Source organism: Prunus mume, linkage group LG1 (assembly GCF_029339155.1).
Source record: "Prunus mume cultivar Tortuosa linkage group LG1, ASM2933915v1, whole genome shotgun sequence".
Lineage (NCBI taxonomy): Eukaryota > Viridiplantae > Streptophyta > Magnoliopsida > Rosales > Rosaceae > Prunus > Prunus mume.
This window is the reverse complement of record NC_142698.1, coordinates 28187040-28201787: the sequence shown is the minus strand read 5'-3', so window position 1 is coordinate 28201787 and position 14748 is coordinate 28187040. Positions and strand designations below refer to the sequence as shown.

Genomic DNA, 14748 nt, shown 5'->3' with positions numbered 1-14748 from the left:
CAAAATGTGTAGGGTTACAACTTACTTGCCTTGCCTATATACAACTTTTTTCCAACCGCAAGAAGTTACTGCGAAGGTGATTCTCCTCTCACATTAACTTAGGATGAAAAAAGGCATGAACTGCAGATCTCAGCTCTGTAAAAATTTAGAATATCAAGGAAGAAAGGGCTCCAAGAAGTTTGCAACAAAAGAAATAATCAGCAAAAGCTCCCTAAAATATGCACTTTATCATTTCATAGATCATAAGCAGGTTCTCACAGCAAAATTGCACTTGCCTAAGGACAACAGGGAATTACAAAAATGTGACGGCCAAACAACACTCATTGCAAGTGGCGACTTCATTCATCTTGCATTGTTTGTTGTATCCCGATTACACTTGAAAATGTTATGTAAAGATTTTTTTTTCCCTACACGGAAGTACAGTACAACAAAGACGAGAATACGATACCCAACTGCCATTAGAAATAAGATCAATAAATTTTGCCACTTGGAATTTTTGTCCGGAGAGATGTCGTATGCACTACGAAGTGCCTGATACCCAGATATGGTCCTTACCTGCCCAACTGCAAAGGAAGTCCCTATGTACTCATTCTCCAACAGGCCCTATAACATGTAGTCAACAGATTAAAAACCTTCAGTAAGAGAGGTTAAAATTAGCCAACTAGTTCCAGAATATGAAATATATGAATTTCAAATGTGAAGAAGACTCTGAAATGCTTTTTTCCTTTGTCACAAAATTCGAGAGATTTGAAACTGAACCAAGTTCCCTGAGAACAGTTTTTTAGCATTGTTATGCAGAGAGGAAAAAAAAATTGCAAATGACATTGTAAATTCTCTTGCCTGTATAGAGTACGTATGGAAAGCAATATAGGATATTGGATATGTCCACACTGGCCCAGGCAAAGCATTTCGAATTCTGAAATACCCCGCAGATAGCATCATTACCACCTGAAATTTCACACATATTCACTGTAAGATTAGCGAAAGCTAGGAAATTGATTATAACTTATACCAGCTACCAATCATGACCAGAAGAACAGCAGATGGATAATAGTTCACTAATATGTTACATGAGTCACTTTTATCACACACCATGTCGCAAAACACCACAAGTGCCATGTATTTTGTGATACACAATCTAGGTTTTGGTTTCACAGTAGTATTTATTCAAGTCCATACAAAATTAAACTATCTTCGAGCAGGCAAAAGCAGTATGACATGAATAAATGTAAAAGTTATTGTTGGGTTGCAGATGAGTCAACGCTGAACATGCTGACATTGGAAACTTCAAGTATATTCTCTGAATTGAGATAGAGGGACTTACTTGTACAGATACCAGAGTCAGGGAGCTCCAGAAAACATCTCGCGACAAAGAAACAACAACCAGCATTAATCCATCATTTACCAAGAGGCACATGAAGAAATTCAGCATGAAGTACATTAACAAGCTGAACTCATCTCGCAATCCTATAAGGAAATAGAAGACGACACTTGATGGAATGGAGATGAGAAACAGGAATGGGATGCTAGAGAGAAGCTGCCCAAACAAAAAGATTAGTGCCCCCAAATGGTGGTTTGATTCTTCACTTGTGTATACCTGCAGAATTCATAATCAGTTTGATCAGAAGAATCAAGAAAATGAACACAACATTACATTACTTATCAGAATGTCCTATTAAAAATAATGCGTAAGCTTAACAGGTTTTTCATTTTTGTTTTTTCTAGACTACTTTCGTATCTTTGGAACCATGCAGTTCATATGTTCTGTTAAAAATATATTGAAAGACTCATATAAAGCCATTCCACCTCTGCATTTCAGGGAATTGATGTATTGAATAACCATGCCCCAGTTTGCACGTGATCATGAAGAGGCAGAGGGATCTTATACGTGAGCCTGGAAGACTTAATCACAGTCCAACAGCTAATGTTAGTTTGTATGCTTGTCTATTATTTCCTTGAGAAAACCAGTCACTTAAAGTGGCATTAGTATACCTTTTTTTTTTTTTTTTTATAACCCAGAACTCCACTTTGTCAGCTTTGCTGACTCATCTTCCAAACTGACAAAGTGCTAGATAGGTAGTCCCCAGTTTGGAAGATGAGTCATCTTCCAAACTCTAGCAATAAATTGCTAGACAGGTACCTCAGTGAGTTTCGAACCCCAATCAGGCGGTTCCGCAACAAGTCCCCCAACCACTGGACCACAACTCACGGGTCATTAGTATACCAATATCATTGTCCTAAATTGATGAAATGTCTTTAAAGCTGCCAAAGTTTAAAAAGAGAGATCAATCTTTTACAGGATTAATCACCGAAGACTAGATTGCCAAGAAAAACCAGCACAAGATCTGGGGTTCTTCCTTAACAAACCATAATACACATAATTCATATAATTATGTACAGATGTTAGCACTATATTAATCATAACTTGGGAAATTTCAATGCTTCTTCAAGTCAACTTTTGAGAAAGAATACAATCAGGGTTACCTCGACTTCTTTTATAACTGCAGGTACTCCAGAAATGCTTAGTAGCGCAGTAAATGAAACAAATACAAATATTGCTGCAACTTTTGTCTGCATATAAAAGTTGAACAAAGAAGAAAGTGACTCAGATGCCACACAAGATAACAAATAATGTGGGTGCATGAGGGGAAGACAAGCAGCAACATTTTCCTGAAGCAGACTTCAACAAGTACGTATCTTACGTTTGACATAAAAGGTTTAGCATTATAAAGAAAATCAGTGAACAGATTTTATTATTACAGTTTTATACTGTAGAACTTAGTATAAAACTACTCCAGCAGTGTTTAGTAGTGCAGTGAAGAAACAAATAATACGTTGCTGCAACTCTTCTCGGCACATGGAAGGTGAAAAAAAACAAAGTCAACTTGATTACCACACAAAGAAACAAGTTTTGCAAATGCATCTAAATAAAGACGGTAAGCAACAAGAACATTTTCCAAAATCAGACTTGAAGAGTAATTATTTTATGCTTGACGTAAAACCTTCATCATTAATTAAGAAAAACCATGAACAGATTTTGTTAAAAATTCTTATTTGGGTGCTAATGTCATGCAGCTGATATCCAGTGGAGGTTTATAAGCAGAGTGATCCATCAAATCCGCCATTGTGATTTTCCTTATAGCATCTGATTTTCCTATAGGAAGCCTTGCAGGTGACAAGCTACAACACAATTGGCTTCTGGGAAGCTGAAAGTTGAAAAACTATGGCACATGAAACATAGTCCAAAAAAGAGTATTCAAAGTAGATACTAGCTACGTATTGAATTCTAAGGAGTTGACTTCTCATTTCAAAAACCTGTTATATTTTAACATTGGCGTCCTTAATTAGTCTAAGTTATTTGAATAAATCCAACCTAATCACATAATGACTACTATTGATGGCTATCACACATCACCCTTATTTAAAATCTCCTTCCAGATAAACTGACTATTTTTATATTTAACTCAAATATGAACTGAATTCTAGCTTATGTGAGTAAGGCATCTCCTTAAATAAAAAATTTCTTTGGGATCAAACAACAATGCCGGTAGGCGATATGGAGGCTATATTTAATAAAATTAAACTGACTGATCATAAAATAAAGCAGTACAGAAGACGTAACCATTTTGGTGAATTTTTTTTTTTTTTGGTCAAACCATTTTGGTTATTATGATACACACATTTTAGCTATTTTGCTACAGAAAAATGAAAAGAAGTAGGAATTCAGAAGTGATAAGTCTTGTTGGAGGAAACAAGATTACTAGTCGCAGTAGCCTTCCAATAAACAGTAGATGTTCAACTAAGAAAGTGATCATTCATGAAATGTAAAACTGGAAATGTTTTCCAAAATGTGCAATTTTTATTTTTATTGTTTTGTCTAAATGATTGAAAAAAGTGATGTTATGTAACTCACCACAACTGAAGACAAAGAGTGCCCTGAGCCAGAAAATACTGTACCAACGGAGAGTGTAAAAATCATATAAAGAATAAGACGAAGCCAGTAGTATTTCCATTCCCTTGACATTATTAATAATGATCTCCAAGTTAAAACTGCAATTCGTGTAGCAGTTCCAGCCTTTCCCTTGCTCTTAAGTACTGGACCTTCCTATAGAAGCAAATGCACATTGGGAGTTAAGAAAATTACAGAAGCTAACCTATACAAATATATCACCGAAGTTATGGAACCCAACATGCAAAAATGAAACTTCCAGTTATGATGCAGAATAGCACAGCTGCCCGCTCATGGACGCCCCCAGGATTTATGGTGTATAGATACGAGCATATCAAACTTATACCTTCTCCGTAAGTCTCAATATCATAGTTTCAACTGCAGCAGCATCAGCTGATGATTTATAAGTTGCTTCAAGGGTACGTATTGCCACAGCTGTATCCATGTTCACTGATGAAAAATCACCATTGTCATCCTGCCATCATGTTGCAGTCCATGCAAAGCATATGTTAAACAAAGTAATAATGTAAATGTCCTGCTAAAGTCTAAGACATATTGGCCCACATATATTGTTACACATCGTTCCACCTCTAATTCAAAATCAAAACATGTGGCTCAACAACTTTGAAACTATTTTTCTAATGGAAAATTATAGAGCAAGAATTAAAGAATCTTCAATACACTTTATGCAATGGGAATCAGAAAAAACTGCAATCCCCAAGTATTTACCTGCCAATTTTTGCACATTGCAATGATCTTGTCGAAATCTGTATTTATTGCGCGTAAAAAGTGATCAGAAGGACTTTGCATAATCGGACAAGGAAATCCAGCATTTGAGAAGTGCTTCATCAACATAAGGTATGTTAGTTAGCAATTACCTACGAAGCTCCAAGTAGCTTCCAAAAATTAGCTTTTAAAGTTCTAATTTTTAAAACATAAGTTGTTTCTTAAATTCTTCTCTCCTTCTTCCTTCAAAAAAATTCTTCTCTCTTTCAATATGGCAACCAGATGAAACATACAAACACTAACAACAAGAAAACAGCACCTGATCAAAATTTGCATGACTCATATATTGTAGGGTCAGCAAGTCCAGAATTAAATATTTGATGCACAAGCGGATAGAAGTAGGACAAAACAGACATATTTACTTATCACTTACCTGTAAGCAAGCCAATGTTTCTCCAAAAAATAGAGTATTCCCATTTGAAAGCAGACATATCCGATCAAAAAGGCCAAATACTTCTGTGCTGCTCTGATAAATGGTAAATATAATAGCACAACCTGTACTTGCTAGTTTCTTCAATGTTACCATCATCAGAAGTGCAGAGACACTGAACAAAACAAAAGCACTTTAGATATGGTACTACAAGGAAGCAAATATATTCCAATAGAAAGAAAATCGTTCGTGAGCATGCAGTCACTGTGGTGAGCAATATACATATGAAGGACTAAACAAAAACTTTTAATTTCACTGCAGATCCCTCAGGAAACAATGCAGCAATAATTTCACATTATATCAGTTATAATGTTAAACCAATTCATTCTCGGAAAAAAAATTCATCAAGTAAATTCATAACAATATCAAATTTTCAAAATCTCAGGCCAGTTGCGATTGCTTGGCAAACATGTAATGCAAAGAAACTGAGAGAGTTCAAGGACAATCATAGAAACATGAGTTTTAGTCGGGAATGCTCCCATGGGAAATATATGCTTGCTTATGGTTGCACACAAAACAGTGCTACATGTCAACCATGGTGTTAAAAACCCATGGAGTGCAGTTATCACAAGGCCATTTTTAAAATTTTAAATCTAACAAAATGAAGTTTACCTATCAAGATGATAAAGAGGCTCGTCTATGAATAAAATATGAGGCCTCATCACAAGCTCCCGGGCAATGCTAACACGCCTTCTCTCGCCATTTGAAAGGCCCTTCATATAACAGTAACCACCAATCAATTTGTTTGAACAGTCATCCAGTGACATGGCATGGATGGCATCCTCTACGACGCTCTTTTTCTGACAAAAGAAACCAGGAAGCTGAAGCAGCGCTGAGTAATACAGAAACTCCCGGACAGTGAGGGATCCAATTAGAGTGATTTCCCTCTCAACAAAACCCTGCAAATTGGATTAATAACCATGAAGCTGGAATCACAGACACAGAGTTAAACCCTAGAGAGAGAGAAAAAGACCTTGTACACACCCCCTTTGAAAAAAAAACAAAACAAACAAACAACTTTTTGAAGAAAAGCACATGTCACAGTGACTAAGGTTAAACAATTGAAATTCTATCGCGATGAAACTAATTTGAGAGCATAGGCTAATATAATCACTTGAATAAGCTTTTCTTATACAAATCACCCCATTCGTGTGAGAATGTAACAGAAATTGCAGAAAGATGATAAGAGGAACAATAAGGACACAGACTCATGACAAACAAAATAATCTCTTAAACAAAACTCAGGATTAATTGGGTAATAGTTGGGAAGCATTAAAAGAATGCATGAGCTGAAAACTACATAAAATACTGAACAAAATGCTGTGGTTACTTGGAACTTACATATGAACCATACGGCATGTGCGATTTTGCACCATTCACAAACACCTCACCATACATTCTGGCTGAGTGAGGCAATCTTCCTAAAGCAAGTGAAACAAACAACAGTTAGCACTCAAACATCCCATGATAAGAGAAGGAAAAATTCTAAATAAGCAATTAGTAATTTAGTAGTAGAAGTGCATGCTTGAAGACCTGCAATTGCCCTTAGTAGCGTAGACTTCCCCGATTTAGCAGGACCCATAATTACTGTTATAGTTCCTGGCAATGCATAACCATTTGAACTCTTCACAACCTTGTCAGAGTACTTTCTTTTCCCCTTAATTGTAACAGTCAAATCTTTCCACACAACTGAAGCCCCTGCAATCTTTCTTACTGCAGTTGCACCCTCTGGTAATGGTGGGGATGGCAAAGACCCACTATTGAGTTTTGAAAGAGATGGGGAGACCGGTGTGGTTGCAATGTTGATAGAGTCACCTCCTTCCTCCACCCTAACATCAATGTCTGTATCCTCCCATTCAGGTGAATCTTCAAATGAGATGGGTTGTCTGAGTGAGCCAGGTTTTCGCAAGTAGAAAAAATTACTTGAGGGCACCCTGCTTGCTGGACTGCTTGCTGAAGACGAGGAAGACCTATAATTATCTGATTGTGATTGTATTTCTTCCATTATCTTCTCCAAGATTACAAAACTTCAAGTCATTCTACAATAACTTATGATCAGCAACAAACTTGCATAACTACCGTGCCAACATAATTCTCAATACTTGTCAAAAACACCCTGTTCTGTGGAATCCTGCATCAAAAACACCCACCATAACCACTATATGTTATGTTCAAACTGTGGGAACAGAAAGTCACTACATACTAACTAGAAAGACAACCCCCAAACCCAAATCAGTTTATTTTTATATTTAAGGCCGAATTTGATTTTGGAATTGAAAGCCATTGGGGTTTACAGAATATTGGAAAAACCTCACTGGCAACAACTACTTTTCTTCAAAAACCTTTCCAAATAGGCATTTTGTCATTGAAAGTTAATTTGGGTTGATTCTTTTTTAAATTTCTTGGATGAGAAATCCAAAATGGAAAAATGGAAATACACAATTAAGTGCGAAACCTTTTCATTTTTAAGACGCCAGAAGGAAATACTAAAATGTTTTTCCTTATTTCTATAGTTTCTTCTCAGCAACCAAATTGACATCACGAAGGAGACTGCTTCTTAAACCTCAAAATAGAAATATTATCATATAAGAACCCTTAGAAATTGAAAAAAGAAAGAGATATATTAAAAAAATAAATCTCAACCTATAAAAATAAATAATAAAAACAATAACTTGAATGTGAAAGAAAATCTACATTATTAGAAAACCAATCACCACTAAACTGAAAGTGGAAAAAATTCATGTACTTATCTATCCAGCACACGCACATAAATACACTAAATTTTTGTCTGGTAGCTGAAAACATGAAAAAATGGCTAAGAAAACTAATATAAACTTCGAATCTTAGTATTCCTATTTAACCCAAGAAAACTAAAGTACTTGAGCTTAGTACTTCAATCTGGAAAGATCAAAACAGCCCCAAAACACTAAACCCAGAAATGTGTAAATACTGTTTTTCTTTTTTCTCTTCTTTTCTCAGAGACCAAACAGAAGCAGAAGCAGAAGCTTATATCTAAATCCCAAAGTTACTTCAAACAGAGGTATTGGAAGCTTAAGAGAATGAAGAGGAGACAAACCTGGATCTGAGCAAGAGCTCAGAGAGAGTGTGTTTTGCGCGCAGAGAGAGAGAGAGAGAGAGAGAGTTTGTGTGTGTGTGTGGGCTTCAAGAAAGGACACTGGCAGTGACAAACAACAGAGCAAATAATATAATCAGCGGATTATTTGACGCGCTTTTTGCGGTTTATGTATGCTTTGCATCTCACTTTTATCTTTTTTTCTTTTCGGTCCCTGTCTGCTTTGTTTTATATGTTTTTTGCCCCTATTTTGTATAATCCGAAGTGTTTAATGTTGGCCAATGAAAGACCGAAGTGTAATGATTTATGTTGCCAGCAAAGCATTTTTTCAGGGGCAAATTTGCCATCAGACGGTCTCTTTGGTCCCACTCCTTCTATCTAACCCAACTTTTACAACAAAAACATTCCGCAATTTCTACACTTCCTTTTTCTTTTATGTCAAAGTTTCCATTCCTTGTTTTCTATTTTGCCCTCCTCTAGTTTGTAATTTTAGAAAACTTAAAAATGAAAAATCATGGTCATAAAAGAGAGGGGAGAGTACAGAGGGAAGTGAGAGAAAAAAGTTAGTAAAAAAACATTTGAATGGGAAATTTAAATAATTATGGAATCATTATATTATAAACTTTTAAAACAAGTTTGGTGTGTAATATTATATAAGGACGTATTTTGTAGTGGTTGAACAATAATGCCCTTATTCATTTTGTAGATTGCTTTGGAAGTCTACTTTTGCATTTTAGATGGTGACAAGGAACATTTTCCTCTTTGCTTTCTGTATAGTGTCAAACATGGTCCCACTTTCTTTTGTAAATTTTGATACTACGCAAATGATGGACAGTTGTTGCTTCTACTACTTCTATTATGGCTATTTCGATGATATGGTTAACGTGGATTGGTGTTGCTATTACTGCTTTTATTATGGAAGCTTGTGTTGTTGGAAGATTTTTGTTTTTCTTACGCTTCCATCATGTTCTCGATATTGTGGATCTCTTCTTCTGCTAAATTATTTCAGTATAAGTTGTCATCATCTTTTGCTTCTAGTTGGTTTGCTAATTGATTGTACGTTACTTCAAAAGTCTCTTCTCCTATCTTGCTGGCCCCGTTTGGGATTGCTTTTTAAAAACCCGCTTCACTTTAAAGTTAAGTTTAAGGTGTTTAGTAAAAATAAAATATCCCGATTATTTTAAAATGGTTTGACAAAGACTTTTAAAAACAGACTCTGGTTGTTTTTCAAAGTCTTTAAAAGAAGCGAGATGAACTTTTAATGATTTTTTTCATTCCCAAATACCATCATTCATTTTAAAAATGACACCATCTCCACTTCCACATCCAACTCCACGACTTGCACCACCACATTCACTACCTTCACCACCACCACCACATCCTTCTCCTCCTCATCCTCCGCCACCACCACCACAACCACCACCTCCTCCACCTCCACCTCCACCTCCACTCCACCACCACCACCACCACCACCACCACCACCACCACCACCACCACCACTACTACCACCATAACCACCTCCTCCTCCAAAACCTCCACATCCACTACCACCTCCACAACCAACACCACAATCACCACCATGCTTGCCACTACCACCACCACCACCACTACCACAACCACCAACTCCACCTTCATCACCACCACTACCTCCACTCCATCACTACCACTACCATCACATGATTAGTACATAACACTTTTAACATCATGTCTATTTTAGTCATTATTCACAGTTACAATAATTTTATATTAAAATTTACCAAACAGTTTTGACACTGCTTTTTGTACTAACAAAGACTTTAAAAATGTTATTTACCAAACATGGAGCTGCTTTACTTTACAGCTAATTATTTTCAAAGCATAGCAGAAACAACTTCTTTTAAAAGTGACAGCAATCCCAAACTGGGCCTTAGCCTAAATTTATATGTTTCATCAAGTCTTCATGCTAGAATCTAGAATATATCTTCATGGAATTGGACTGAATTGTTATTGTTGTGCCAATGATGCTTCTCTATATCTCTTGATATCTTGTTTAGTAAGAATATTAGTAGTTTCAAAATCTAGATGAGTGGACAGTTCATTGTGAGAAATAATTAAGTCTCGTCTTGCTCTATCTAGGTAAATATTATGCTTAAACTATTATAAATGAATATTGGTGAAAACTAGGTTTACTTATTCCTAGAGATGGAGATAGTAACTTATCACTTTTTTTAGTCTGGAAGGAAATGAATGAAGATGGTGGTTATTTTCAACATAAAGTTGTCCTAAAGAACTTTACTCGACCTGATGTAACTATTTCCTGGTTATGCTCTAAATATAATTATTTGTTTTACCATATTTATGTTGACTAAGTAAATTGTAAAATATGGGATGTTTTTCTTCACTATAGATTATTTTAAAGCATAAAAAGAAATTATGTATCACAAACTCTAGTTTTCTTGAATGAAAGAAAAAACAAAATATGAAAAGATACAAGAACCTTACATTTTCCGCTTAAAATCTTTGTTGTTCATCTTAGCTTGTCAAAGATGATTATATGTGAAAATATGCCCAAAGTATTAGTTATTGATAGATATTTTGACTTACCAAAAGTTTGGCACAAGTAACATCTTGGGCTCTCTTTCGAATCGAACATATTTGTGATCATGCTTAGGAAAAACACAACCTACGTAATTTTTACGTGATTTAGGGGTTGCTCAATTCACTAAAGATGCACGGGTGTCCAGAGACAAGTTTTGGGTTGCAAATAGAAGGAAGATGAAAATTTTCTCTTACGTGGACGTCTGTAATTAACATTACTTGCGGACAACAACAGTGGTCATTCGATGAACTTGGACAACTAAGATTAAAATATGGGTTTAAAAAGGTTGCATGTACAAACTGGTAAAAGAAACCCAAATTTGAAACCCCCAAACTTTAAATAAGGAACCCATCAAAAGTTAACAACGAGGTTTGAACATAGAATCGCAGAAAAGCGCCAAGAAACTATAAATTTGAAAGCCAAAGTGTTTTGGAATCCGACTAGTTGTGTGAATCCATGAAGGTTGAAAGGCAACCCTATACGCTACCAGTAAAATCAGTTAGATAGTTTGAGTAGAAGAGGAAAAGTCATATCGTACAATCCTTGGAGCAAAGGTTACATTGAAGTGATTGCAAAAACGAACTGTTTATTTTAGAAGTGGTAAGTGCACATATCCTTTTATTACATTTGAGAAAACCCTAAGTTGCATTTATAATCAGCATTTGGTAATATGTAAGTAATTTAGTGTAATTTACAAATAATAAGATATGCAATTGGCATAATCATGGTTACACATTGTTTAAGTATTCAATAGTTTCCATTTGGAACCAAAACACTTATTCAATAACATTTCAATAGCACCCTAAATCAAAAATACATACAAATGAGTCCACATGTCCCTCGTACGTGATGGAAAAGACGGCTTTTGATAGCCTCCATTAATGGGATAATTGAGAGTGTATTCAATAGGACCCAAGTTTTTAAAATAAAATATTTATAAAAAAAAAAGTTTATTACATCAAAAGAAATTCATAAAAATTATAGGGTTTGGAAAAATCAGTCATGTGGGTTGATATTGACACGTGTCATTGGAATATTAAAGGATTGTGGTTGCATAATTCAACCTCCTTGAAAGATTATTTAGGAATAAAAAAAAGTCTAGTGGGTTTAAGGAGAATGTGATGATTTATAAGATTTTATTTATGAATTTATATAATCAATATTTTTATACAAATTTATAAATAAACTCAATCCTAGACATGTATTTATAGAAAAACCCAAACACTATTTAAACATAGAAACACACCCAAAATCAACCCTAAAGTCAACTTTTTGGGTGTCTTTATAAATGGATTTTGAGTTTGTGTAATGATGGGTTTTGGGTGTGTTTATATGTTTAAATAGTGTTTGAGTTTTTTTTATAATTTAAGCCCCCATTTTGGTGTTTTAGTGAAACTCCCTATTTTTTACTTATAGATTTTAAAAGATTTGTTAAATTTAAAAGGATTACTTGGATTTAACTAACACCTCAAAAATACTGAACCTGCCTTAAGGATATGTAATATGCGAAATGCAATAGATGTGATGCAAACAATAAAACCAATCGCACTTTTCCCATTTATACTGATTTATAGGTTTTTATCTTGAATTTGTATTATTGTTTCTAACCTCTATGTGAAAACGAAGAAGCATTCAACACATCATGTCTAATTATTTCCTATTAAAAACAACAGCAAAAAAAAGTCTAGTTATTTATAAGGCAAGTTGCTTTTTTGAAACAATAGAGCGTATACTAACTTGGAGCCCATGCCTTTTTTTAAAAGAAAAGAATAGCAGCACACGCTATTTCTAAAGTGAAGCTCTTTGTATACTTTTGTCAAACACTTGGTGGGCATACTGTGATCGCCTACCAAACATCGGATTAGCAATACTCTGATTTTAAAGAAAAGGACAACAACACACACATTAGAAATTCTTTGTTTTTGTCTTTGGTTTCTTCAAACTTCAAATTATTCAAATCCCAACTAGGGACTGTTGTGTTTGTTTCAATTCTACGAGAAACAACAATGAATGTATAAACGTTTACTCTTTAGAGATAGATATTAGTTTTTGTAACTTTAAACTGGGGAGTTGAAGTTGATGGAGAATTCAAAAGATTTATGCAACACTTTGGGTAATGGGGATGGAAGGAAGACCATGACCTTTACTTCTTATACCCCAACAACATGTGGCTCTGAGTATCAATTGTTTGGTCATCAAGGGTTAGTGCATAACTGCTTGGGTGGAGGTCAAAGTGAGGAAAGAACAAAAAAATCTCACAAGAAAAAAATTAATGGGTTAGGGTGGGATTTGATATAGGCATTGGTATTTATACCTCCCACTAAAAAATCCCACACATTTTATATTTTAAAGTCTGGATTGAATACCACTAGATTTGGCTACTATCTTTTAAAAATCATAATAGTCTAAGGAGGGGTGTATTCAATTAGGATTCTAGAGCATTTAAAATTTTTTTGTTTAAGTGCCAACTTTCATAGAAGTTGATGGAACTTTAGAATTCGTGTAGAACTTGATAAACTTTCAGAAGACTTCTACATAATTTTTTTAATAAACTTTCTTAAGATTTGTATGGCTTTCATTCCAGACTTCTATAATTTCTTTAGCTAATATGGTTCCTTGTTCTTTGTAGTCATAATGAGAAAAACAAATAGGAAAAGATCAGCTGATTGCCATAGGCAAAAAATGAAGTATGATAAAGGCCCTAAAAAAACAAAAGATGTTCTCAAGTAGGCCTCCGTCTTCTACAGAAACTTTGAGCCTGTGGCCATCCTTGTTTTGTTTGCTTTGAGATCTCATCAAAGTCATGACTTTATTAAACTCCTCCCTATCAATGTCTCTGTTAGTAATACACGTAACAAGTTAGCTTTCTATCAGAATCAGCTATGTTGTTAAAATGTTAACTCGCAATTGTACGGGCCAATTAGCAATATAGCAAGACTAGTACGAGGTCGTACCCACGAGAACTGAGAAGTTAAAATTAGTTATGTACTTAGATTACCAAATTCAAGAAAGTAGGAGGTTAAGTCTAAAATAGAATTTAAAGCAAGAGTGATTGTAATTGTTGAACAAATGAGGCAAAACGAAATTTCAAACAAAAGCAAAGTGAGCAAATGTAACAAAGAGTGTTTTTGTGGGCTGGAAAACAGATTGGGAGACTAGGGCATTCGATTCACCATAACAATTCAATTCTGGGTTATAAGGAGTCAAGTGACAAGTCTAATTCGGATTCAAAGATTGATTCTAGCTAAAGTATGATTAGGCCATGGTGTCTGGTCCTAACCTTGTGTTCCTAATTCTCTAATTTGATCATTTATTGTCTAACCTAAATTAAGCATTAGGAACCCATTAAGCATAGAAGAACAATTTAAACAACCAAGCATGTATCTAATCCCTATTGTTGAATGTCCATACATACTTTTCTTATTCATAGTTTAATTCGACTAAAAGCATGGTGTCTACTCTTGATTCAAACTAAGATAGCTAATGTACAAGTTCTAATGGTGATCAATCATGCAAACAAGCATATTAACTGATAAGCATAATGAATAAGAACATGAATCATGAATCAAACTTGAAACTCAAAACTTCAACTTATAAACCCAGAATATTCATGTTAGGTTACATCGAAGTCCTAGTTATGAATTTAGCTACTCATAATGGAAATGAAACTTAAACAGAAATGAGAAAACATAATGAATGCAATAAGAGTGGAAAAACCCATTTATGAAATTACTTGTGTTGTCCAAGGCTTCTCCAAGTGCTTCTCCACGTCTAATGCTGCTCCAAGAGCTTCCTCACATCTAGAGTATGGCAACTAAAGAGGTGATTTGGGATGAGTTTGGGTGAGTGGTGATGGCAGAGAAAGAGGAAATTCGTAGGGAAATGGAAGGAAGGCTTGTTGGAGCTGTTTTGGTGATTTGAGACTGAATGAA

General features: G+C 35.0%; 1 protein-coding gene across 2 annotated transcripts; it reads right to left on the bottom strand.

The window, feature by feature from the left end:
* Window positions 1-194: 194 nt before the first annotated feature.
* On the bottom strand, window positions 195-8398 carry ABCG3 (ABC-2 type transporter family protein). Of its 2 annotated transcripts, none has more exons than XM_008228046.3 (12): window positions 8242-8398; window positions 6699-7296; window positions 6507-6586; window positions 5778-6064; window positions 5109-5280; window positions 4679-4792; window positions 4296-4424; window positions 3914-4105; window positions 2485-2571; window positions 1325-1597; window positions 841-948; window positions 195-603 (listed from the first exon to the last, which is right to left on the bottom strand). In XM_008228046.3, exons 2-12 carry the CDS (start codon window positions 7168-7170, stop codon window positions 343-345), a joined length of 2175 nt encoding a protein of 724 aa, XP_008226268.2. In that variant the 5' UTR covers window positions 7171-7296; window positions 8242-8398; the 3' UTR covers window positions 195-342. The 2 variants fall into 2 exon arrangements, with proteins under 2 accessions (XP_008226268.2, XP_088900785.1); XM_089044659.1 differs by having other exon boundaries at window positions 464-762; window positions 799-948.
* Window positions 8399-14748: the final 6350 nt, after the last annotated feature.

Coding starts and splice junctions, on each gene's coding strand:
- ABCG3 (XM_008228046.3), bottom strand. CDS start 7,170: ATGGAAGAAATACAATCACAATCAGATAATTATAGGTCTTCCTCGTCT. Junction 4,425..4,678: donor CAATGTGCAAAAATTGGCAG/GTAAATACTTGG, acceptor ACATGATGGCAG/GATGACAATGGTGATTTTTC. Junction 604..840: donor TCCATACGTACTCTATACAG/GCAAGAGAATTT, acceptor TACATGTTATAG/GGCCTGTTGGAGAATGAGTA.